Below are 27,787 nucleotides of genomic sequence, written 5' to 3' on the forward strand. Positions count from 1 at the left end.
GTATACTTATGAAGGGCTGTTTTGTGAACTAGTATGTGATCTATCTTGGAGAATGTTCCATGTGCACTCGAGAAGAAAGTATATTGTGTTGCTTTGGGATGCAGAGTTCTAAATATATCTGTCAAGTCCATCTGATCCAATGTATCATTCAGGGCCCTTGTTTATTTTATTATTTTATTTTATTTTATTTGCATTTTTTTATTTTTTTAATATATGAAATTTATTGTCAAATTGGTTTCCATACAACACCCAGTGCTCATCCCAAAAGGTGCCCTCCTCAATACCCATCACCCACCCTCCCCTCCCTCCCACCCCCCATCAACCCTCAGTTTGTTCTCAGTTTTTAACAGTCTCATGCTTTGGCTCTCTCCCACTCTAACCTCTTTTTTTTTCCTTCCCTCCCCCATGGGTTTCTGTTAAATTTCTCAGGATCCACATAAGAGTGAAACCATATGGTATCTGTCTTTCTCTGTATGGCTTATTTCACTTAGCATCACACTCTCCAGTTCCATCCACGTTGCTACAAAAGGCCATATTTCATTTTTTCTCGTTGCCACGTAGTATTCCATTGTGTATATAAACCACAATTTTTTAATCCATTCATCAGTTGATGGACATTTAGGCTCTTTCCATAATTTCAGGGCCCTTGCTTATTGATCCTGTGTCTAGATGATCGATCCAATGTTGTAGAGTATTAAAGTTCCCTGCAATTACCACATTCTTATCAATAAGGTTGCTTATGTTTGTGATTGTTTTATATATTTGGGGGCTCCCATGTTCGGCACGTAGACATTTATAATTGTTAGCTCTTCCTGATGGATAGACCCTATAATTATTATATAAAGCCCTTCTTCATCTCTTGTTACAGACTTTATTGGAAGTCTAGTTTGTCTGATATAAGTATGGCTACTCCAGCTTTCTTTAGACTTCCAGTAGCGTGATAGTTCTCCATCCCCTCACTTTCAATCTGATGGTGTCCTCATGTCTAAAATAAATCTCTTGTAGACAGCAACTTGATGGGTCTTGGTTTTTTTTTTTTATCCATTCTGATACCCTATGTCTTTTGGTTGGTGTATTTAGTCCATTTACATTCTGTGTTATTATTGAAAGATATGGGTTTAGAGTCACTGTGATGTCTGTAGGTTTCATGCTTGTAGTGATGTCTCTGGTCCTTTGTGGTCCTTGCAACATTTCACTCACAGAATCACCCTCAGGATCTCTTGTAGGGCTGGTTTAGTGGTGATGAATTCCTTCAGTTTTTGTTTGGGAAGACGTTTATCTCTCCTTCTAGTCTAAATGACAGACTTGCTGGATAAAGGATTCTTGGCTGTATATTTTTCCTGTTCATCACATTGAAGATTTCCTACCATTCTTTTCTGGCCTGCCAAGTTTCAGTAGATAGATCCGTCACGTGTTTTATCGGTCTCCCTTTATGTTAGAGCGTGTTTATCCCTAGCTGCTTTCAGAATTTTCTCTTTATTCTTATATTTTGTCAGTTTCACTGTGATATGTCACACAGAAGATCGATTCAAGTTACTTCTGAAGGGAGTTCTTTGTGCCTCTTGGATTTCAATGCCTGTTTCCTTCCCCAGATTGGGGAAGTTCTCAACTATGATTTGTTCTAGTACATCTTCAGCCCTTTTCTCTCTCTCTCTTCCTCTTCTGGAATCCCTATTATACGGATATTGTTGTGCTTGATTGCATCACTTAGTTCTCTAATTCTCCCCTCATACTCCTGGATTTTTTTTTATCTCTCTGTTTCTCAGCTTCTTCTTTTTTCATAATTTTATCTTCGAATTCACCTATTCTCTCTTCTGCCTCTTCAATCCGAGCTGCGGTCACCTCCATTTTATTTTGCACCTCATTTATATCATTTTTTAGCTCCTCCTGACTGTTTCTTGGTCCCTTGATCTCTGTAGTAATAGATTCTCTGCTGTCCTGTATACTTTTTTCAAGCCCAGCGATTAATTTTATGACTATTATCCTAAATTCATGATCTGTTATATTGCTTAAATCATTTTTGATCAATTCATTAGTTGTCACTACTTCCTGGAGTTCCTTTTGAGGAGAATTCTTCCATTTCATCATTTTGGATAGACCCTGCAGTGGCACCAAACTGCAGGGCACTTCCCCTGTGCTGTCTGGAGTAACTTGTGTTGGTGGGCAGGGCCACAGTCAGACCCACAGTCAGTGATCTCTGGGGCACAATGGGAAAGCACTCCCCTTCCTGAAATACTTTGGGCAGAGGGTATATTTCCTCTCCAAGGACAAAAGACCCTGTAGGTGCCAGAAAAGAGCTTTTCTTTGGCAGGTGACAGAGGCAGTCATAGAGGGCTTATTGTTGCTTTTAGTGGTGGTACACTTTAAATTCTTCACACTGCACAGGTGTAGAACTGTTTTTCTGATACAAAGTACATCATACACAGCATGGAGAGGCTCTACTCAAGAGAAGGAGGGCAGTCCATTTAGTTCTGGGTCCTTAAGATCTTGAGTTTTAAATCCCAGCCACACGCTGAAGAAAAAAGCACAAGAGAGCTGTGGCACAGAGTCAGCTGACTGCCCTCCCTACTTTGTGAGGGCTTCCAGAACAATGGAGGGTGTGAGACCCCTTATCTGGGAATGAGAGATAAGGGTGGCACCATTGTCCCCCAACACCAACATGGTAGGACTTCAGAGGGCAACACAGTGGCCCCCAGTAGAGGCAGGACCCACATACTCCAAACCTGCCTCCCCGTGCCTGGTAACTGCTTATTTACTGGAACAAGATTGACTCTGAGCCTCTTCTCCAGAAGACCATCACAGGTAGTGCACCCTATTCACCAAGTGTACTGAAAATAGAGTGCTTCAAGGCATCACTTGATATTTTGGTGGAAATAGAACCAGGCGTTCTTTCTTTCTTTCTTTCTTTCTTTCTTTCTTTTTCTTTCTTTCTTTCTTCTTTCTTTTTCCTTCCTTCCTTTCTTCCTTCCTTTCCTTTCTTCCTTTTTTCCTTTCTTCTTCTTCTGCTTCCTCTTCCTCTTTTTTTTATTTTTTAATCAGGTTCATAGTTTTTTGTTTTTTTTTTTCATTTCCTTTTCTCCCTTGTTGTTTTTTCTTTTTCTTGCTTCTTTCTGTTCTTTTCTTTGGAATCAGGCTTATAAGTTTTTGATTGGTTTTTTATTCATTCATTTTCCTTTTCTCTTTATTTTTGGATCAGGCTTTTTTCCCCTAATTTTCCCCCTTTTATTCAAACAAATCAAAGAACACCTAGTTAAAGTCCAAACACTCCCAACTACAAGCAAGGAGGAACTCTGCAGTGGACTGACCAGTGAGAAGGAGCAGCCAAAACACAATAGCGGATCACACACAGCATACAGCATTCAGGAAAACCTCCTAAAGTGTCAGGCCTGGACAATGTATGAAGTTTTTTAATATAGCACTGCTCTTTGGTGTAGGAAACCTAAGAAACTTTAAAAACATGCAAAAGAGGCCCCTGTGTGGCTCAATTAAGCGTCTGACTCTTGAATTTGTCCCCAAGTTATGATCGTGCAGTCATGCAATCGAGCCTCACATTAGCCTCCCCACTTCTTCACATTCTCTCTCTCTTCCTCTGCCCCTTTCTTTTCTCACTCTTTCTCTCTTTCAATATAAATAAAATAAACATTCCAAACATACAGAAGACAGAAACCTAACCAAAATCACAAGACAGAGAATTTCTCCCCAAAAGAATGGTCAAGAATAAATCACAGCCAGATTAAGAAAAGCAATTGTTGGGATGACCACTGGGGTGTTACATGTAAGTATATGTTATATGAATCAATAAATTCTACTGAAACCAATACTACACTATATGTTAATTAACCTGAATTGAAATTTTAAAAAAGGAAATTACAGCCAGGGACTTGCTCAAAACAGATACAGGCAAAATATGTGAACAAGAACTTAAAACAACAGTCATAAGACTATGAGATGAACTTGAATAAAAAGCATAGAAGACACCAGAGAAACCCTTGCTACCGAGATCAAAGACCTAAAAACTAGTCAGGCTGAGATAAAGAAGGCTATAACTGAGATGTAAAATTGACTAGAAACAGTCACAAGAAGGATTTAAAAATCAGAGAAGAGAATAAATGATAAGAAGATAAAATAATGGAAAACAAGGAAGCTGAAAAGAAGAGGGAAAGGAAACTATTGGATCACCAAAGGGGACTTAGGTAACTGAGTGATTCAATCCAGCAAAACAATATCCATATCACAGGAGTCCAAGAAGAAGAGTGAGAAAAGGGGATAGAAAGTTTATTGGAACAAATTATACTTGAGAACTTCCCTAATCTGGGGAAGGAAACGGGCATTCAAGTCCAGGAGGACAGAGAACCCCCCCCCCCACAAAATCAACAAAAACAGGTGAACACCATGATATATCACAGTGAAACTTTCAAAATACAAAGACAAGGAGAATTCTGGAAGCAGCTGGGGACAAAAGGCTCTTAACCTACAAGGGTAGACATATAAGGTTAGTAGCAGACCTGTCCACTGAAACTTGGCAGGCCAGAAGGGAGTGGCAGGAAATATTCAACATGTTCAGTAGGGGAAAAAATATGCAGCCAAGAGTTCTTTATCCAGCAAGGCTTTCATTTAGAATAGAAGGAGAGATAAAGAGTTTCCCAGAAAAACAAAACCAAACAAGTTTATGACCACTAAAGCATCCTTGCAACAAATTTTAAGTGGGACTCTTTGGTTGGAGAAAAATAAAACCCAACATAACAAAGACTACAAAGAACCAGAGAATATTACCAGAAACACCAGCTCTACAATGGCACTATATTCGTATTTTTCATTAATTGTTCTGAATGTAAATGGACTAAAGGCTCCATTCAGAAGATAGAGTATCAGAATGGATTACAAAACAAGATCCATCTATATGTTGCCTACAAGAGACTCACCTTAGACCCAAAGACACCTGCAAATTGAAAGTGAGGGGATGGAGAACCATCTATCAGGCTAGTGAATGTCAAAAGAAAGATGGAGTAGACAAACTTATATCATACAAGCTAGATTTTAAAACAAAGACTATAACAAGGAACAAAGAAGGGCATTATATTATAATTAAGGAGTCTATCCACCAAGATCTAACAATTGTAAACAATTATGTGTCCAGCTTGGAACACCCAAATATATAAATCAATTAATAACAAACATGAGAAAACTCATTGATAATTAATGCAATAATAGTAGAGGGCTTTAACACCCCACTTACAATTAACAGATCATCTAAGCAGAAAATCAACAAGGAAACAATGGCTTTGAGTGACACACTGGACTGGATGGACTTAACAGATATATTCAGAACTTTTCATCCTAAAGTAACAGAATACACATTCTTCTGGAGTGCACATGGAACATTTTCCAGAATAGACTGCACACTTGGTCACAAATCAGCTGTCAATAGGTAGAAAAAAATTGAGATCATACCATGCATATTTTCAAATCACAATGGTATGAAGCTTGAAATCGCCACACACAAAAAATTGGAAAGCCTCAAATACATGGAGGTTAAAAACCATCCTACTAAAGAATGAATGGCTCAATCAGGAAATTAAGGAATAAATAAAAAATACATGTAAGTCAATTAAAATGGAAACACTACAGTCCGGAACCTTTTGGGATGCAAGAAAGACAGTCCCAAGAGGAAAGTATATTATGATTCAGGCCTATCTCAAGAAGCAAGAAAGGTCCCCAATACACAATCTAACCTTATACTTAAAGGATCTAGAAAAGGAACAGCAAATAAAGTACAAAGTCAGCAGAAGAAAAGGAATATTAAAGATTAGAGCAGAAATAAATGATCTAGAAACCATAAAATACATTAAAGCATATCAATAAGACCAAGAGCTGGTTCATTGAAAGAATAAACAAAATTGACAATACCCTAACTAGACTTCTCAAAAAGAGAAAGGACAAAAATAGATAAAATCACAAATGAAAGAGGCAAGATCACAACCAACACCACAGAAATACAGAAATTATAAGAGAATACCATGAAAAAGTATATGCTAACATAGTAGGCAATCTGAAAGAAATGTACAAATTCCTAGACACTCACAAAATACCAAAATTGAAATAGGAAGAAACTGAAAATTTGAACAGACCCATAAAGAAATTGAATCACATACAAAAATCTTCCAGCAAAATTCCTGGTCCAGATGGCTTCCCAGGGGACTTGTACCAGACATTTAAAGAGTTAATACCTATTCTCAAAATGTTCCAAAAGATACAAATGGAAATAAAACTTCCAAGCTCATTCTATGAGGCCAGAATTACCTTGATTCCAAAACCAGACAAAGACCTCACTAAAAAAAGAATTAAAAGCCAATTCCCTGATGACCCTGGATGCAACAATTCCCAAAAGATACTAGAAAATAGAATCCAACAGTACATTAAATGAATTATTCACCATAATCAAGTGGAACTTAGTCCTGGGCTGTAGCGATGGCTCAATAATCACAAATCAATCAACATGATACACCACATCAATAAAAGAAAGGATAAGAACCATATGAGTCTCTCAATAGATGCAAAAACAAATGCATTTGACAAATTACAGTATCCATTCTTGGTTAAAAAAAAAACCTCAACAAAGTAGGGATAGATGGAACATCTTAACATCACAAAGGCCATATACAAGACCCACAGCTAATATCATCCTCAATGGGGAGAAAAACTGAGAGCCTTTCCCCTACAATCAGGAACAAGACAAGGTTATCAACTTTCACCATTACTATTTAACATAGTACTGGAAGTCTTGGCCTCAGCATTCAGACAACAAAAAGAAATAAAAGGCACCCAAATTGGAAAGGAAAAAGTGAAACTTTCACTATTTTCAGAGGACAGGATAATCTATGTGAAAAACCTGAAAGCCTACTCTGCAAAATTGCGTGAGCTAATAGATAAATTGAGCAAAGTCGCAGGGTAAAAAAATCAACATGCAGAAACCTGTTGCATTTCTATACACAAATAATGAAATGACAGAAAAAGAAATCAAGGAATAGACTCCATATACAATTGTACCATGAATAAGATAACTAGAAATAAACCTAACTAAAGAGGTAAAAATCTGTACTGATAACTCTAGAAGAATTATGAAAGAAATGGAAAAACATTTCATGCTTATGGATTGGAAGAACAAACACTGTTAAAATGTTTGTATCGCCCAAAGTAATCACATTTAATGCAATACCTATCAAAATACCACCAGCATTCTTTGCAGAGCTAGAACAAACAATCCTAAAATCTGTATGGAAACAAAAAATACCCCAAATAGCCAAAGCAATCCTGCAAGAGAGAAAAAAACTACAGGCATCATGATTCCTGATATCAAGCTATATTACAAAGCTGTAGTCAAGACAGTATGGTACTGGTACAAAAACAGACACATAAATCCATGGATCAGAATAGAAAACCCAGAAATGGACCCACAACTAAATGCTCAACTCATCTCTGACAAAGCAGGAAAAAAGATACAATGGGGAAAAAACAGTCTCTTTGACAAATGCTGTTGAGAAAAACGACAGTTACATGCAAAAGAATGAAACTGGACCACTTTCTTACAACATACACACACAAAAATATTCAAAAATTGGATGAACTACCTAATGTGAGACAGGGAACCATCAAACTCCTAGAGCAGAAAACAGGCAGGAACCTCTTTCACCTCAGCCAGAACAACTTCTTACTAGACACGTCACTGAAGACAAGGGAAACAAAAGCAAACATGAACAATTAGGACTTAAAAAGCTTCTGCACAGTGAAAGAAACAATCAACAAGATTAAAAGGCAGCCTACGGAATGGGAGAAGATATTTGCAAACAACATATCTGATAAAGGGTTAGTTTGCAAATCCATCAATCCATCATCAAATTTAAGACCCAAAAAACTAAAATCCCAGTTAAAAAATGGGTAGACCACATGAATAGACACTTCTCCAAAAAAAAATCCAGATGACTAACAGACACATGAAAAGATGCTCATCATCACTCATCATCAGGGAAATACAAATCAAAACCATAATGAGATACCACCTCACACTTGTCAGAATGGCTAACATTAACAACACAAGAAACAACATTGTTGGTGAGGATGCAGAGAAAGGGGAACCCTCTTGCACTGTTGGTGGGAATGAAACTGGTGTAGCCACTCTGGAGAACAGTATGGAGGTTTCTCAAAAAACTAAAAATAGAATTATCCTATGATCCAGAAATTGCACTATTAGGTATTTACCCAAAGCATACAAAAATACAGATAATAAGGGTGCCTGGGTGGCTCAGTCAGTTAAGCATCCAACTTCAGCTCAGGTCATGATCTCACAGTTCATGAGTTCAAGCCCTTCTTTGGGCTCTGTGCTAACAGCTCAGAGCCTGGACCCTGCTTTGGATTCTGTGTCTCCCTCTTTCTCTGCCCTTCCCCTGCTTGTACTCATGCTCTGTCCTTCTCTCTCTCTCTCTCAAAATAAACATTAAAAAATTTAAAATACAGAATCTAAGGGGTGCATGCACCCCAATGTTTATAGCAGCATTATCAATAATAGCCAAACTAGGGGAAGAGTCCAAATGTCTATTCTGATGAGTGGATTAAGATGTGGCATATATATACACTGGAATACTAATCAGCCATTAAAAAAAAATGAAATCTTGCCCTTTGCAACAACATGGATGGAGCTAGAATGTGCTATACTAAGCTCAATAAGTCAGAGAAAGAAATGCCATATGATTTCACTCATATGTGGAATTTAAGAAACAAAACGGATGAACATATGGGAAGCAGGGAGATGGGAAGAGGAGACAGGGAAACCACAAGAGAAGGAAACAAATCACTCTATCTTTTAATAATAGAAAACAAACTGAGGGTTGATGGAAGGAGGTGGATGGAAGATGGGTTAGAAGGTGCTGTATGTAAGTGATGAATCCCTGAATTCTACTCCCGAAACCAATATTACACTGTATATTTACTAAAATTTCAATTAAAAATAAATATATGAACAATAAAAAGGAGAGAATCTTGATTCAAAAAATAAGTAAAAATTGGGGTGCCTGGGTGGCTCAGTCAGTTAAGTGTCCGACTTCGGTTCAGGTCATGATCTTGCAGTTCATGGGTTTGAGCCCCATGTAGGGCTCTGTCTGACAACACGAATCCTGGAGCTTGCTTCAGATTCTGTGTGTGTTTCTCTCTCTGCCCCTCTTCCACTCACACTCTGTCTCTCTCAAAAATAAACATTAAAAAAATTTTAATAAGTAAAAATAATAAAATGTAAAATAAAATAAAGTAAAAAATAAATAACAAAATAAAATTTAAAATGAAAATAAATTGCTTCCTCTGTATCCAAAAAAAAAAAATCCCCAAAGAAAACTAGATCTTGTTTCCCCTAGAACTGAAGATTTGCAGCACTCTACAATCAGTAGAGTTGGTGCATAGGAGGGATTTGTCCTAGCCCTCTGGGGGAGGGGCCTGCTGCTTTGATTCTCAGGTGGACTTGCCCTAGAGGAGATACACTTGCAGGGTGCTTCCAGTGGTGTTTGGTGAAAGTAGCTCTGGCTTCCACTTGGTGGCACTGTTTTGCTCACTGAACTGGATCAGTGTTGTTGGGGGTGGGGGTAGTGAATGGCTGAGCCTAGCTCTCTTGTCTCTGGAGCAGGGAGCTCTTACCTGCCACTCAGGAAGCCCTCACAGATGAGCGATCATCTTTACTGTGTCCCCAGCTTCCATCAGATCCCCACCCTCACCCTGTCTGTGTCTGAGCTGTCTGCCTTCCAGGCAGCAAGCACTCCTGTATTTTATCTCAGGTATGGCTGTGATTCTAAACTCCAAACATCAGAGACACTTGTGGCGAGGACCCATGCTGATCCTCTGGGGAGGGTCTTGCTGCACTGTGGCCAGTGCAGTCTTGTCCAAAACTATGGTCACACAACCATCCTCCAGTTTGGAGTTTATGGTACATAGCAGCACAAAACTGGTGCCAAGGCTGCTGTCCTCAGCCAGCATCTTTGTTATGTTATTGAACGGGGCAGCTCAATGGCATCCACAGGATCTTTTGTGCACAGAAAGGCCAAATCACCTCTGCCAAATGCACTCCAAGCAGGGGAACTTTTTCCTCCCCATGCAACCCTCAGACCATGCTGTCCACTCCTGGGTCTCTGCCCTCCTTCCCCACTCAGCACTGCTGAGCCCACTGGGTGCGACCCTCCTGATGGTGCTGACTGCAGAAACTTCAGACTCTGCACTCTACTGTTTATAAAAAACTTGTAGTATTTAAACCCTCTCCTTTTCCCAGTCAGTGGTTTGGGGGAAGTTTTTTTGTGCAATCCACTGCATTTGTTTTCACTCTTGTTTTCACTCTTTCTCTCTTGCTCCTCTCTCCATGATGACAGGAAGTTTCTTAGCTAATCCTATGTTGGTAACTATTTTGCAATATATAAATGTATCAAATCAACACATTGTACACCTTAAATTTACACAATGTTCTATGTTAACTATATCTCAACAAAGATGAAAAAATGATAGACTTTGGTGTCTATTTCCTAATATTAAAGAGGTCAACACTTTTACTGAACATTGTAATAAAAGTCATAGTCAACTCAGTAAGGCAAGGAAATAGAAGTAAACTGTTTTGAATCAGAGATGATATGGTCACATACCTAGTAAATCCGAATAAATCTACAAAAAAATCTACTTCAACTTATTAATAAATTTAACAAGTTTTATAAAAGTGACAAAATACAGAATCATTGCATTAAAATTATTGCACTGTATATTACTAGTAGTGATCAAATGGAAACTGAAATTTTTAAAAAGGCAATTTGCATTAACATCAAAATAGTGTAGCAAATAGAAAAAAAAGGAAAGCCAAATTATACTTATAAGTCTTTAGTAACTCTGACTTATGAAAACTGTGCTACATAAATTTGGAACTTCTGTTTTACATAAAAATGGATCTGAAAGAGAAAAGTAATTGTAATCATAAATTAAAGGATATATGAGAAACACACTATTTTACAAAACTGTTATACAAAGAGCAAATGTATGCCTTATTTTCCTAAATTATAACTTGTTCTATGCCATTAGAAAAGAAATTGTTTAAATACACAGTTTATGTAAGGTAAACCTTTATAATCTCTAAAAGAAACTATGGACTGTCACATTATTACCAGAAAGTCCATTCTAATGTGCAATAGAGTGATAATTTTTACAAAGTTAATGTTATTTTTTATACATGTCTCAACTTTTCTGACTCCAGTTTTAATAACATTAGATTGTGTTGAAAGAGTAAGAAGATGAAAGTCCCTTAGCAGTATAATCCAGCATTTGAAAAGCACTACTAAGTTACATTGTCTATCTTCTGAAGATTAATGATCTAGATTAAACTATCCATACCTATAATACAGCTAAAGTATTGTTAACGTATTCATTTATCAAATAAACAGGTGCCAGCCACTGTGTGGTCAGGCAAAGCAAAAGTGAGCAAAATGCAAAAGTGAGCAAAAAAAAAGACCCTAGTCCTAGTAGAGTTTCTATTGAAAGCTTATATAGATTTCTTTCCTCCCCCAAATTATAAAATCTGTAAAATGATTTAATATCATATTTAAAAATCCTATGCATGTGGGATGCCTGGGTGCCTCAGTTGTTTGAGCATCCAGCTCTTGATTTTGGCTTGGGTCATGATACCAGGGTCATAGGATCAAGCCCTACATTGGGCTCAGCTTTGAACGTGGAGCCTGCTTAAGATTTTCTCTCTCCCTCTTTCCCTCTCCCCACTCGTGCACTCTCTTTTTCTCTGTTTCTAAAAAAATAATAAAATAAAAATAAAATTAAAATCCTGTGGATGTACCTCCCTTTCCCCATATTTTTAAATAAACTTTTCAATAAGTAAATATAACCAGACATTATATTCTGAAGCTAAATTATAATACCCTGATATCCTTTTAAAAAGAAAAAAGTTCTGTCTTTGAAATTATGCAGTAATAAAATTACAACAGAAACAAATATTCTTTTAGGAACATGAGAAAATATCATGCAGTATGCCAGATGTTGTTGAAATAAACATATAAATGCCCTCAGATGTAGCATTTTTATTTTTGAGAAAGAGAGAGAGAGCACATGAGCAAGGGAAGGGCAGAGGAAGAGAGAGAACTTTAAGACCACATAGGGCTCAACCTCAAGACCTTGAGAACATGACCTGAGCCAAAATCAAGAGTCAATTAACCAACTTAGCAACCCAGGCACCCCTCAAAAGTAGCATTTTAACAGGAGTCATGGTGAAGGCTAGCTACACAAATATTAGAATATTCAGTCAAAAAGAAAATTTTGAATTAGCAAAAAAAATCCAACTTATTTTCTAAAAGCTTGGTAACTTTAGTTTTAATATATACATAAAATCTATAAATCATCATCCAAATATTACTTATGGTGCTCCATTGTTCTCTGGCTCTACCCAACTTCTAAAACTTTTATTCTAATAGTTTTACAAGGTCTGACCTCAAAGCATAGAAGTTCTAACAAAACTCAGTCTTTTATTGTAATAACTATCAAGAAATTGTTATTAGGAATTTAGTAAAGGAAGTGAGCATAAGATTAGATTTTTATACATATGGCTTGCCAGAAGCCAAGCTATCCAACCAGCCTGGTGGCAGAGCCCAGGCGGTGGACGGATCGGGACCGTCCCCATCCTAATCTAAATACCTCTTAATTCTAAAATGCCTCCTGGGGGCCAAGTGGGCCTAGGGGTTGGAGTAACCTGTGCCCATAGATACACTCCTTTGTTGCCAGAGTGGGGGTTTTAAATCCATTCGTCCCTCCTTGGCTGGGAAATGTATGAGGCTATCCTTCCTTTAGGTAGAAGAATCTTTATAGGGAGTGGTAAGGGCTAAATGTAGGGCTGCACAATTTCCTTGAGGAACCTTATTTCTTTCCCAAAGGTTCTTTTCCCAGGGGCCTGTCAAGGACAATTCCCCAACAGACAATTCCCCAGGTACTTTATTAAGGCCAAATTACATAAAAGCGGGAGTACAAATGGATTTGAAAGCCCCACTCTGGCAACAAAGGAGTGTATCTATGGGCACAAGTTACTCCAACCTCTAGGTCCACTTGGCCCCCAGGAGGCATTCCAGATGATGATTGAACCTAGTCGGTTAAATTACAGAATGGTTCATTATTTCCTAGGTGCATTGTCTCTCTGAGAATGTATAAGGCCTGGGTTCCTAAGGCCCTTTTGGCCCCCTCCTGGCACCTCGGACCAAGGTGAACACTTTTGTTCCTCAAACCACAAATGGTTCAGTGAAACAACTAAGAGGTCATGTTCCTGTAACTGTTCCACTTGAGGTGTTGAGAGATAGATGACCTTTCATGAAAACAGCAAAGCAAATGCTTTATAGATTATAGATAAACGTAGATACATAATGAAAATAATGTAAGAAATTAATCAATAAGCAAAGGGAAGGAGGGAATGTTATGAGAAAATAACTATGTTACTCCTTAAAAGGTGATTACACATAGGAACATTTTTAGAATTAGGTAATGCTAGAAAACATAGATGATGCACACTACAAGGAAATTGCTAGCAAATATAATGCCACATTTGCCACAATAAAGCAGCCAGTTCAACACACTGCTGTTGTCTGTGTCCATTTTTATTTTTGATTTATTTTTTTTCATTTTTTTGCCAACGCTGTTCAGCCTTCAGGAACCCCTGGACCTGCTGGAGCTTGACTCCGGCAATGGCTCATGAACAAATCCCCTTTATATATAGTTATAGTTGTTATAGTTGTTATAGTTTTATAGTTATAGTTATATAGTAGTTATAGTTATAGTTATAGTTATGCACTGGAGCCATAGCCAGAGCTATGGTATTAAAAAAAACAAACAAAGACAGCTAATCAATACTACTTACACTATGCATTTCTTTGATTTTTTTTTCATTTTAGCAAATATTTATTGAGTGGAAACTGTGTTAGTTTTTGTTAAAAACACTGAAGACACAAAATCTAATATGATGGTCAGGGTACCTGCTCTTGGGAAGTTCTCATTCTAATTGGGGAAGAGTTAAGTGCTATAAAGATAATCTCACAGAAAGACTTGAGAGCGATAGGGCTCTACAATACACAGAATGGTAAGAGAGGGCTATTTCTTACGATCTTTCTCCTTCTTTATATTGGTGCACACCAGAGTCTGTAATGTTCCAGAAACAGCCTTCAATTTATAAAAATCCATTATTTCTTCTTCCAATTGTCTTCTCTTCTCCCCAAGTTTCATTGTCTCCTCTTGTTGGACTCGTTTAAGATGCTCAAACTTTTCTTGTAACTGTAAAACAAATGTGCAGCTGTGACTCAATGCACACTATGGTAGCACATTCCCAGGGACTTGATGGTGTTTTCTACTGGTTATTAAATATAACCTAATCATCAGAGTAGAGCATGATCTTAGTAACAGTCTCTAAATTTCATGTTTAAAGTAGAAAATCATATATGAAATTTCTTTCTTAATTTTAATTTTAAATGTGTCCCCATTGAGCCAAATGTAATAAGATGCAAAATTATGAAAAATACTCAATTTAAAAATTTTTACTAATGTATAATTTTTTACTCTATACTTTTCCACTAATCTCTCTGAGTAAAAATTGATAGATCCATGTCCTGTAAAGATACATACATTAAATTTTGACATGGATTATAAGTTTTTTGTCTATACTTTAATTGATAAAGTCATTTCAAAAGAAAGTCTGATAATTTCCTTGTTAAGATTAGTACAATTATAGGAAGAAAAAAACCTCATTCAGTTACTTGTTATTTAATCTGTGGGATTTAAGCCAAATTAATCATAAGAAAGAGATAATACCACCTTAGTTTCCATTAGAGACAGGCCTGGGTCTTTAGTAAGACATTATTCAACATAAGGATTGCTTGTATGCATCAGAGATGGTATGATTTTTTTGAATTTTTGCTAATCCAAAAAAATTATAAAGGACCAACTAATTTTCAGTTTAACTTTTTGAAAAACAGGCTAGGGGCTTAAATTGCCACAATATTAATTAGCTGCCTTATATGGCTGTGAAGAACACAAGCATGGTGTTGATATTACCCTAGATGCCCATTAGAATCGTTCAGTAAGTTTGTAAATCTCCTAATGCACAGGCTACCCACAGATCAATTGCATCACACTATCTGGAAATGAAACCTGAGCATCAGTCCTTTTAGAAAATCCCCAGGTAATTTTAGTGTGCAGCAAACTTTGAGATCCATGGTCTTTCTTTTTTTCTTTCTTCCTCTTTCTTTCTTTCTGAGAGACAGAGAGTGAGTGGGGGAGGGACAGAGAGGGAGAAAGAGAATCTCAAGCAGGTTCCATGCTGTGAGCATGGAACCCAATGTGGAGCTTGATCTCATGAACTGTGAGATCGTGACCTGAGCCGAAATCAAGAGTCTGATGCTTAACCGACTGGGCTACCCAGGTGTCCCAAATCCATGGTGGTTTTTTTTTTATTTTTTTTAATGTTTATTTATTTTTGAGAGATAGAGTAGGGGAGGGTCAGGGAAAGACGGAGACACAGAATCTGAAGGAGGTACCAGGCTCCAAGGTGTCAGCACAGCTGACATGGGGCTTGAACCCATGAGCCATGACATCATAACCTGAGCTGAAGTCAGATGCTTAATCGGCTGATCCACACAGGTGCCCATAAGTAAAGATTACATTCCTTCTGCTGAAGTCAGATAGAATTACATTTTCATGCCTGAGAAGGAAATGAATACTGACACACAGTTGAAAAGACTGGGGATGTGAGAGTGTGGTATCTATAAATGATGGCAAAAATCAGTGAGAAAACTCACTTAAAGATGGGAAGGTGAGACTTGGAAGATGGCAGTGGAGTAGGAGGAACTGAGGCTCACCTTCTCCCACAAACACAACTAATTAACTATCCAATCATCTTAAATGTGCCAAAAATAAACCTGAAGACTGACAGAACAAACTCCACAATTAAAGGGAGAGGAGGTCACATCAAAGAAGATAGTAAGTGTGGAGATGTGATTTAGAGGAGAAATGGATATCAGGTGCTGTGAAGGGAACCTGATATCAACAACCTGATACCAACAGGTAGCTGTTGGTCATGGAAAAGGGAGAGAGTGAGGGGAGCACATGGAGGAATGCACAAGGAGAATGTTTCCTCAAAGCCATTGGCTTGGAAAATAAAATGGGTTGAACTATGTGAGTTCTTACAACTTGTGAGGCTTAGATCCTGGAGTTTTCAAGATCAGGAAGTTTGGCTCAGATAGAGCCCTGAAAGCACTATCCTGCTCCTGGAAAGAAGATAGGCAAAGAACACAGGGGCAGATGGCATGGAAACAGTGATCTGAAAAACACCTGGGACACATAATTGGAACGATTATTTGTCCTTCTTAGAGCTTCTCTGAGAGACAGCATTCACTAACACATCTCTCCAGGAACAAAGGAGCTGACTGGCACAATTTCCCTTCTCCATCCTTCAGCAAAAACACAGAGCCACCTGCTGGAAGCAGTGCAGCACTGACACTGGCTGCCTAACTTCCTTATACCAAGCCCCATGCATTCTACCAGGACTGCCTTCTCAGTCAAGCTTGCCTCAGTCCCAGTGTGGCAGGCCCCTCTCTCAGAACACCAGCACAAACGTCTGCCCAGATCACATCTCCTGACCAAGGAGTACTGCAGGGCCTCACTTCTAGCGGAACTGATGTCAGGTCTCATTTCACAAGCAGACCAGAGCATATCTAGTTAAAACTCACCACATTCAGGCCTGAAACCAAACATTACCTACTGCAGGCAAGGAGAGCCTCTGCAGATGAGTAGCCTGAAGGATAGAGCAGCCAGAAAACAACAGCAGAGTGCACACAGTACAAACTGCACATACTTCAGGAAGTACCAGGCCTGAGCACTACCTGACCTCTTCTTTATTAGGCCATTACTTTCAGGAGGAAGAGACACAACTGGCTTTTCTAACACAGAGAAGAAAGGAGAGATTTAGACAAAATGCCAAAAACAGAGTAATTTATCCCAAATGAAAGAACAAGATAAAGCCAAATCAGAGAGCTAAGTAAAACAAATATAGGTAACATGCCTGATGGAAACTTTAAAGGAACAATCATAAGGATACTCTATTCAGAAAAGAATAGAAAACATCAATGAGACACTTACCACAGAGATAAGAGAGTTAAAAAGAACCAGAGATGAAGATTGAAATAAACACAATGGGAAACAAGCTTGATGCAATGAAGAGCAGACTGAAAGAAGCAGTGGAATAATATAGTGTCCTAGAAGGGAGAATGGAAAATAAAGAAGCTGAAGAAAAGAAAGAATTATGCAACACAAGAATAGAATCAGGGAACTCAATGAATCCATCAAATGTAATAACATTCATTTTATGAAAGATATGAATTTCTTTCATCAGCGTTGTATAGTTTCTCTTCTTATAGAAGAATAGAAACAATGGGGGTGGGGTTAGAAAATTTATGTGAGGAAATAATAGCTGAAAATTTCCCTAATCTGGGGAAGGAAACAAATATCTAGATCCAAGAGGCACACAGAACTCCCATCAAAATCAACAAAAGCAAATCAACACCAAGACATATTGTAATAAAATTTGTAAACTATAGAGACAGAGAAAACATCTTACAAGCAGAAGTCTTTACAAGGGAAGACCCATAAGGCTAGCTGGATATTTCTCAATATAAACTTGGCACGCCAGAAGGAAGTGGCATGATATATTGAAAGTGATGAATGGGAAAAATCTGTGGCTAAGGATACTCTATCCAGAAAAACTTTCATTTAGAATAAAAAGATAAGGAGTTTCCCAGCAAACAAAACCAAAGGAGTTCATGACCACTAAACCAGCCCTGCAATAAATATTAAATGGAACTCTTTGAATGGAAAGGAGGGACCAAAAGTGAACAAAGAAAGGATCAGAAAAAATCTTCAGAAACAGTAACAAAACAAGTAATGAAATGACACTGACTACACATCTATCAATAACTACTTTGAATGTAAGTGAACTAAGTATTCCAATCAAAAGATAATAGGGTGACAGATGGATAAAAAAAAAAAACCGAGACCCATCTATGCACTGTCTTCAAAAGACCCATTTTCAACTTAAAGACACATACAGATTGAAAACAAGGGGATGGAGAAACATCTTTCATGCAAATGGATGTCAAAGAAAGCCAGAGTAGCAATACTTGTATCAGACAAAATAGACTTAAAACAAAGACTATAACAAGAGATGAAAGAAGGCACAATATCAAAATACAGAGGACATTCCAAATATAATATCTAACAGTTGTAAATATTTATACACCCAACATGATAGCCCCCAAATATATTAAAAATTGAAACAAACATAAAGGTACTCATTGATAATACAATAATAGTAGGGGACTTTAACACCCCACTTTATACCATTCAGCTACTGAAAGACATCTCAGTTGTTCCAAGTTTTGGCAATAATGAATACATCTCTTTTAAACATCTGTGTATAGGTTTTTGTGTGGACATAAGTTTCATTTCCTCTAGGTAAATACCAAGGAGTACAATTGTTGAATTATATTGAAAAGGGCATGACTAGTTTTTCAAGAAAACACCAAACTCTTTCAAAGTACATGAAAACGTATGAGAAAACAAGAGTCCAAAACATCTGGAATGCAGCAAAAGCAGTTCCAGAGGGCTGTTTATAGCAATATAGGCCTACCTCAAGAGAAAGAAAAATCTAAGCAACCTAACCTTACACTAAAGAAACTAGAAACACAACAGTAAACAAAACCCCAAACCAGCCGAAGGAAGGAAATAATCAAGATTATAACAAAAATAAATGATATAGAAACTAAAAACAAAACAAAACAGGTCACAGCAATGAAACTGGGAACTGGTTCTCTGAAAAAAAATAATAAAATTGATAACCCCCTAGTCAGAATTATCAAAAAGGAAAGAGAGAGGAAAGGACTCATATAAATAAAATCACAAATGAGACAGGAGAAATAACAACAAACACCACAGAAACACAAACAATTACAAAAGAATGTTATGAAAAATTATATGCCAACAAATAGGATAATTTGGAAGAAATGGATAAATTGCTTAACATATTAACCGCCAAAGCGGAAATAGCAAGAAATAGGAAACTTGAACACATCAATAACCAGCAAAGAAATTGTATCAGTAATCAGAAAACTCCCAGCAAACAAAAGTCCAGGGCCAAATGGCTTCACAGGAGAACTCTAGCAAACATTTTAAAAAGAGTTAATACCTATTCTTCTCAAATTAGTCCAAAAGAGTAGAAATGGAAAGAAAACTTCCAAACTCATTCTATGAGGCTAGTGATTACCCTGATTCCAAAACCAGACAAAGACTCCATTAAAAGAGATCTATAGGCCAGTATCTCTGATGGTTGCAAAATTTCTCAAAAAAATATTGTTAAATCCAATCCAACAATACATTAAAGAATAATTCATCATGACCAAGTGGGATTTTACCTGGATTAATGGTGGTTCAATATTTGCAAGTCAATCAATGTGACACATTACATTAATAAAAGAAAAGATAACCATGTGATCCAATCGATGTAGAAAAAGAATTTGACAGTACACATTCGTTCTTGATGAAAACCCTCAACAAAATAGGCATAGAGGGTATAGACTTCAACATAATAATGGCCATATAAGAAAAATGTACAGCTAATATTATCCTTAAAGGGGAAAAACTGAGAGTTTTTCCCCTAAGGTCAGGAACAAGACAAGGATGTACTCTCTCCCCTTGTATTCAACATAGTACTGGAAGTCCTAGCTACAGCAATCAGATAACAAAAAGAAATAAAAAGAATTCATATCAGCAAGGAAGAAGTCAAATTTTCACTAAATGCAGACTGCATGAAACTCTAGAAAACCCAAAAGACTCCACGAAAAAAACCTGCTAAAATGAATAAATAAATGAATTTAGTAAAGTTGCAGGATACAAAATCAACATACACAAATCTATTGCACTTATACACAAATAATAAAACAGCAGAAAGAAATTAAAGAAAACAATCCCATTTATAATTGCACCCAAAATAATAAGATACCTAGGAATAAACCTAAACAAAGAAGTAAAACAATTGTATTCTGAAAACTAATGCTGATGAAAGAAATTGAAGATAACATCCAGAAATGGATTGGAAGAACAAATGTTGTTAAAATGTTTATACTACCCAAAGCAATCTACACATGTAATACAATCCCTATTAAAATACCAACAGCTTTTTTCATAGAACAATACTAAAATTTGTATGGAACCACAAAAGACACCAAACAGCCAAAGCAATCTTGAAAAAGAAAAGCAAAGCTGGAGATACCACAATGCCAGACTTCAAGTTATATTACATATCTGCAGTGATCAAAATGCTTTGTTACTGGCACAAAATAGATACATATATCAAGAGAAAAGAATAGAAAACCTAGAAATAAACCCACAACCATATGGTGAATTAATCTTCCACAAAGCAAGAAAGAATATCCAGTGGAAAAAGTCTTTTCAACAAATGGTGTTGGGAAAACAGGACAGCAACATGCATGTCCTGAAACGGAACCACTTTCTTACACCATACACATAAAACAGTTCAAAATGGATTAAGGACCTAAATGTGAGACCAAAAACCATAAAATCTGAGAAAAGAACATAAGCAGTAACCTCTTTGACATCAGCCATAACAACTTTTTTCTAGATATGTCTCCTGAAGTATTGGAAACAAAAGCAAGAATAAACTCTCGGGACTTCATCAAGATAAAAAGCTCCTTCACAGTGAAGGAAACAATCAACAAAATTCAAAGGCAACTTAAGGAATGAGAGAAGATATTTGCAAATGACAAATCTGCTAAAGGGTTAGTATCCAAATTATATAAAGGAATTATAAAAGTCAACATCCCCCCAAAAAACAAACAATCCAATTAAAAAATGGGCAGAAGACATGAACAGACAATTCTCCAAAGAAGGCATACAGATGGCCAACAGACAGGTGACAAGATGTTCATCATCACTTACCATCAGGGAAGTGCAAGTAGAAACTACAATGAGACATCACCTCACACCTGTCAGAATGGCTAAAATCAACAACACAAGAAACAACAGGTGTTAGTGAGGATGTGGAGAAATAGAAATCTTCATGCACTGTGCAAAGGTGCAGCAATTCTGGAGAAAAGTATGGAGGTTCCTCAAAAAGTTAAAAATAGAACTACCCTGTGATCCAGCAATTGCACTACTGATTTTTACCTGAAGAATACAAGAACACTAATTCAAAAGGATACATACAGCAGCATTATTTACTATAGCTAATATATGGATGCAGTCCATGTGCCCATTCATTGATTAATAAATAAAGATGGGGTATATATATTGCAATGGAATATTATTCTGCCATGAAAAAGAATGAAATCTTGCCATTTGCAATGACATGGGATGTAGCTAGAGACTACAACTAAGCAAAGTAAGTCAGTCAGAGAAAGCCAAATACCATATGATTTCACTCACATGTGGAATTTGTTAAACAAAACAAGTGAGCAGAGAGAAAGTTCAAGAAACAGTCTCTTAATTATAGAGAGCAAACTGATAGAGACAGGAGGGTGTGAGGGGATTGGTTAAAGAGGTGATTGGGGATTGGGAGTGCACTTGTGATGAGCCCAGGGTAGCATATGGAAGTGTTGAATCACTATATTGTACACTTGAAACTAATATAACACTGTATGCTGGGGCGCCTGGGTGGCTCAGTCAGTTAAGCGTCCGACTTCAGCTCAGGTCATGATCTCATAGTTTGTGAGTTCGAGGCCCACATCAGGCTCTGTGCTGACAGCTCAGAGCCTGGAGCCTACTTCAGAGTCTGTGTCTCCCTCTCTCTCCGTCCCTCTCCTGTCATGTTCTGTCTCTTTCTCTCAAAAATAAGTAAATGTTAAAAAAATTTTTTAAAATAACATTGTATGCTAACTGAAATTAAAATAACAGATTTAAGAAGATGAGAAGAAAGATGATGAAATCTCTAGTAATGTGGGAAATGTACAAACATCAATTTTAAGTATTTGAAAATTATAAAGTTGTAAGTTTGAATTCTAATTTATCTGCTACATGTGCTTAAAAAGTTTGCTTTACCTCTGTGAGTCTCCACTTTCCTTGTCAGTTAATCATAACTTCTGTCTACTTATCATGTTTTCAATAATTAAGCTGTTCCTTTTCTGAGCAAGTCTGGTGGGCCCATTTCCTTTCATTTTACTCTTTGTGGTTGCTTTTACTATCCCGGTCATTTTATTTCTACCACAAATTTAATTTTTTTTCTACAAAAATTAATCTCTGTTCTCTGTTAAGAATTTCATCACTCTGCACAACCAATTTTAAGTTATGTTTGGTTTTTCTTGAGGGAAATATAACTGAAGAATGGGACAATAACTGATGACCAGAGGACAAAAATGAAACAGATGTACACAGTTAAGTGCCATAACTAAGGGGAATAAAGTAGGGAAGAAATAGAGAATGTAAATGGCTGATTTTGTTTCTGATAACCTACTTTGGGTTTAAGTTATCATGAGATCCAGTTATGCTTTCTGTTCTTGGATTCCATAAGATACCCTTGAATAATTCCAAAACTTTACCTTTATACTGAAGCTAAAAGAATTTTTATTACCTATAATTCAACTGTCCATGATTGAGACATCTGTTACAGAACACCTAATCACTACATTGTTTCTATTGAGAAAGAAGTTCATGTTCAATGTACCTATTTCTGCTCAAAACTAAAATATTAAGTTAAAACCACAATCATTTGAAAGGTATTTATGATTCCAAATATATTTTTTGTTTAAAAGGTATTGGTGCAAATAATCAAAACTATATAAGTTGTCTTTTTTTTCAATTTCTTGGAAACATAAAGGAATGAAATGAAAAAAAAATCCAAATAATTCACCAACTAAATGTTTTCTAATTAATTAAGATGTGTGTTATTCAACATTTACCTGCTTATTTATAAAAGTGAAAATTTTTTATAATGCAGTAGTAGCATTAGAAAGTAATAACTCTTCACACATATCAATAGCTTGAATTTTTTATAAATTAAAATTTATTCATGAAAATTCATATTATAAAATAAAATAAAGGTAAATAGGTTTTACAAAATTATTTTCATTTTTTATAAAAATACAAATTTTCTATATGTTCTAAAAAATAAAATTGTTGACTATAATTTTTAAAGCTTGTATTCAAAACCTATACTGTAAACAGCTACTTCAAAAGTAGCAAGTCTCCTCCAAAATCATCAACTAAACCTTTGATATTAAAACTCCAAATTAATAATACACATTAAAATGAACACAAATTGGATTATATCAGTGTACTTGCCTCTTTTTCAGATTCTTTAAATGTTGTTTCTTTATCCTTTACTCGCTGCATAAACTTTTGTTTCAATTCTTCTTCTTCCCTCTGACATTGATCATAGAACTTTTGTCTTTTATCTTCATAGATCTCTTGGAAACTATAAAAAATATTTTATTATTGTCATATTAAAATGGTATATAAATAAACCTGTAAAAATATATACTGTACAGTACATAAACTATATACTGTAAAATATAATGTAAAAAATTTATATCATGAGATGTAAAAAAGTGGAGTGCAGTATTGAATATATGGACAGCCTACCTAAAGAGTACTAGAATTTTGAAACACTTATATCAGTGATTTCTTATTATCAACACTTTTCATTATATCACAACTCTTCACATCTTTTGATAAAATTTCAGGAGACCTCTACTTTATAAAATTCTTATTTAAAATGAAGCATCATCATCATCCTCATCCTCATCATCATCATAGCTATAATTATCAAAACAGTATGGTACTGGCACAAAAATAGACAAATAAATGGATTGTAATTAAGATCCCCAAAACAAACCCAAGTTTATATGGTTAATTAATCTATGACAAAGGAGGAAAGAATACACAATGGGTAAAAGTCTCTTCAATAATTGGCACTGAAAAACTGAACAGCTAGGTGCAAAAGAATGAAAATGGACTACGTTCATATACCATACACAGAAACTCGAAATTAATTAATTACCTAAAGCGAAACCTGAAACCATAAAACTCCTAGAAGAAAACATAAGCAATAATCTCTTGGACATTGGTCAACATTTTTCTGCCAACATTTTTCTAGCTATGTCTCCTCAGGGAAAGGGAACAAAGGCAAATATAAACTATTTTGACGACACCAAAATAAAAGACTTTTGTACAGTGGAGGAAACCATCAACCAAATTAAAAGGCAACCAACTGAATGGGATAAAACATTTGCAAATAATATATCTGATATGAGGTTAGTAACAAAAATATATAAAGAACTTCCACAACTCAACACCAAAAAGAAAAAAATAAAAAATGGGCAGAGGATGTGAATAGACATTTTTCCAATGAAAATATACAGATGGCCAACAGACGCATGAAAAATGCTCAACGTTACTATCATCAAGGAAATGCAAATCAAACCACAATGAGACATAATCTTACACCTGTCAGATGTTGGTATGATGTGGCAAAAAGGGAATCCTCATGCACTGGTGGTTGGAATGTAAATTGGTACAAGTGCTGTGGAAAAAAATATGGAGGTTCCTTAAAAAGTTAAAAATAGAAATACCATAGGTTCCAGTAATTCCACTACTGGTTATTTACCCCCCAAAATGAAAACATTAATTCAAATATATATATTATATAAATATATATAATATATTATATATATTATATAAATAATATATAATATATATTACATAATATATAATAAATATAATATATATTTATATTATATATATAATATATTATATATTTATATATATGAAATCAAATATATATTTGGATATATATTTGATTATTTGGATCTAAATAATATATATTTGGATCCATATATATTCAAATATATATATTTGAATCCTTAAGTGTGTTTCAGCATTATTTACCATAGCCAAGACATGGAGGCAACCTGTTTCCATCAATAGATGAATGGATAAATAAGATGTGGGGTATGTCTGTGTGTATGCATGTGTGTGTGTGTAAATAATATTACTCAGCCTTAAAAAAGAATAAGATCTTGCTATTTGTGACAACAGGGATGGACCTAGAGGGTACTAAGCTAAGTGAAATGTCATAGAAAAATACCGTATGATTTCACTTATATGTGGAATGTAAAAAACAAAGCAGATGAACAAATAAGCAAACAACAAAAGGAGGAAACGACAAATAAGTACGAACAAACTGGTGCCTACCAAAGGCTAGGGGAATGGGAGATGGGAAAAATGGGTGAAAGGGAGTGAGGGGGTAGAGGCTCCTGGTTATGAAATAAGTAAGTCAAGTGGGTGAAAGGTACACCATAGGAAATAAAGTCAATGGTATCATAATGGTGTTGTATGGTGACAGATGGTAACTACACTTGTAGTGAGTGTAGCAGAATGTAAAAGTTGTCAAGTCATTATGTGTACACCTTAAACTAATGTAACGTGTATCACTATAGTTAATTTTTAAAAATTATTTTATGAATGAGAAAAATCTGGTTTTCACATCTTACTTTTTTTAAAATTTTTTTAACGTTTATTTATTTTTGAGACAGAGAGAGACAGAGCATGAACAGGGGAGGGGCAGAGAGAGAGGGAGACACAGAATCTGAAACAGGCTCCAGGCTCCGAGCTGTCAGCACAGAGCCTGATGCGGGGCTCGAACTCACGGACCTGAGATCATGACCTGAGCCGAAGTCAGATGCTTAACCGACCAAGCCACCCAGGCGCCCCTTGGTTTTCACATCTTTCCTAGAAAGTCTACCTCTTCTCCCAAAATAAAAATTAAATATTAAGTCAGACATCTTTCAAAATATAATTCAGTTAAAATAACCAGTTCAATTTTGTTTGTCTTCAAAATACCTGAAAAAATCAGCATACCTGGATCATACCACACTCTCATTTGCAGCACAAAACTATTCTACTTAAATATCACTAAATACACCTACTCTCAAACTATTTTCACTTGAATTCTACAACATTCCACTGTGGCTTTTCCTCTCTCATCCAACATTCAATGTCTTTTGTCATCCTTCTTAATATTCTTTGCCAGCTCTTATCAATAAAGGCTTTGCCAATATTTGGAAACCTCCTTCATGTACACCTATTTCATATAAAATACAAAAATAAAAACAATATAATGTTTTTCTTTTGGATACACATTTCAGCATTTTGGATACATTGGATACTCTTTTTTGAGCACATAAATGAGCCCTTTAATTATGTTGCTCCTAACAACTCTCTCCAAGTCTGAAGATGATTAAAAAACAAAATTTGAGATGATCCATTTGGATACAACATGGCAGAGAAGTAGGGGGATCTGAAGTTCCCTCATCTCTCAAACACAGCAGTGTTGAGGCCAAAGGACTTTGAACTCCAAAAGTCTGGGCGACCAAGTAACAGAGATGCCTCCAGGGACCCACTGGGACAAACTGGCAGGCCATTGGTGTGTGATTACAAACTGGGAGAGATAAAACGGGCAGCAGAGGAATGGAGGGGAAGGATCACCTTCTGTGGAGAGACAAAGGGAAGAGAAAGAGAGGGTGGGAAAGCATAGGACTGTATCTGGACAAGAGAAAAACCACAGACCAGGACTGAGAAAGATCCAATCTCTTAACTGTGGGGCTTTCTCCGGATTGGACGAGCTGCCCTGTTTGCACACCTGGGGAAGAGGAGAGCCAGTCCCAACTCAGTAACTAGTTCAGAGGTGCAGTCTACAGAGGGAGAAAGCAAATCCCTCCCTGGAGTGGTGTGGGAAGAAGGTATATAGCCATTCAGAGGAAAAAGACTGCCTGCACCTGCCAGCCAGAGACCATATATCTGGCAGTGGAAAGAGGCACTTCCCAAAACTTAGGGTGTATAGAGTGGGAACCTTTAGACATCAGGGTTTAAGTCCCAGCCAAGATGCAGGGAGGCACAGAAGTCAGTGGAGCAGGACAAACCACCTTGTTTGAGCCCATGGCACAGTGAAGACAGCCTGAACAGAGTGGTTTGGGACACACTGTCCATGGAGGAGAGACTAGGGTGCCATTTTTCTCCCCATCACCAATAATGTGGGGCTTCAGGGAATGAACAGTGAGCCCAGAGTGGAAGCAGGACCCGCCTACACCAAACCATGCCCCTCTGTGCCTGGTAACTGTGTATCTACGAGAGCAGGATTGACACTGATGAACCAGACAGCCCCTCCTCCAGACCAGCACTGTTGCATTGCCTGATTTAATTTTCAGACAATTCCTATTATATAGACACAGTCTTCCTTCCTTTTCTCCTTCTTATCTCTCCCCTTCTCGAGTCTGGTTATTCTGATTGTTGGTTTGTTTAAGCAGACATATTTAATCTATTGGCTTTATACATGTTTACACCTCCTTCTTTATTTTCCTTTCTCTCTCTCTGGATTAATCCATACAGTTTCTCTGGTCAATTTTCCTTTCTTTCTCCCCAACCCTGTCATTTCTCTCTTAGTATGGGATAAGGCCTCTTCCATAAGCACTACCTCCACCATATTGTTTACTTGTAGCTGGTGTTTCTGTGGGTTTTTCTGGGGTTTTTTTTGTTTGTGTGTTTGTGTTTTGTTTGTCTGTTTTCCTTTCCAGGGTTACTTCCATCAACAAATCAAAGTAAACCTGGTGAAGGGTTGAAGCATCACTATGAGAAGTAGAGATATAAAGTAAACCAAAGTCACAACAACTGAGAGCAAGTA

General features: G+C 36.6%; 1 protein-coding gene across 3 annotated transcripts in view; it reads right to left on the reverse strand.

Moving 5' to 3' along the window:
• Positions 1-7,035: 7,035 nt before the first annotated feature.
• The window catches only part of SEPTIN14 (septin 14), a 91,841-nt gene continuing 71,089 nt past the window's right edge, over positions 7,036-27,787 (reverse strand). For all 3 annotated transcript variants that reach the window (XM_053213329.1, XM_053213328.1, XM_015069856.3), the window contains 3 exons: positions 23,392-23,524; positions 14,157-14,325; positions 7,036-7,723 (listed from right to left, as the gene is read on the reverse strand). In XM_053213329.1, coding sequence (XP_053069304.1) covers positions 7,692-7,723; positions 14,157-14,325; positions 23,392-23,524 — 334 coding nt within the window. In that variant the 3' untranslated portion in view covers positions 7,036-7,691. The remainder of the gene's footprint in view (positions 7,724-14,156; positions 14,326-23,391; positions 23,525-27,787) is intronic.

The sequence above is a fragment of the Acinonyx jubatus genome, chromosome E3 (genome assembly GCF_027475565.1).
Source record: "Acinonyx jubatus isolate Ajub_Pintada_27869175 chromosome E3, VMU_Ajub_asm_v1.0, whole genome shotgun sequence".
Taxonomy (NCBI): domain Eukaryota; kingdom Metazoa; phylum Chordata; class Mammalia; order Carnivora; family Felidae; genus Acinonyx; species Acinonyx jubatus.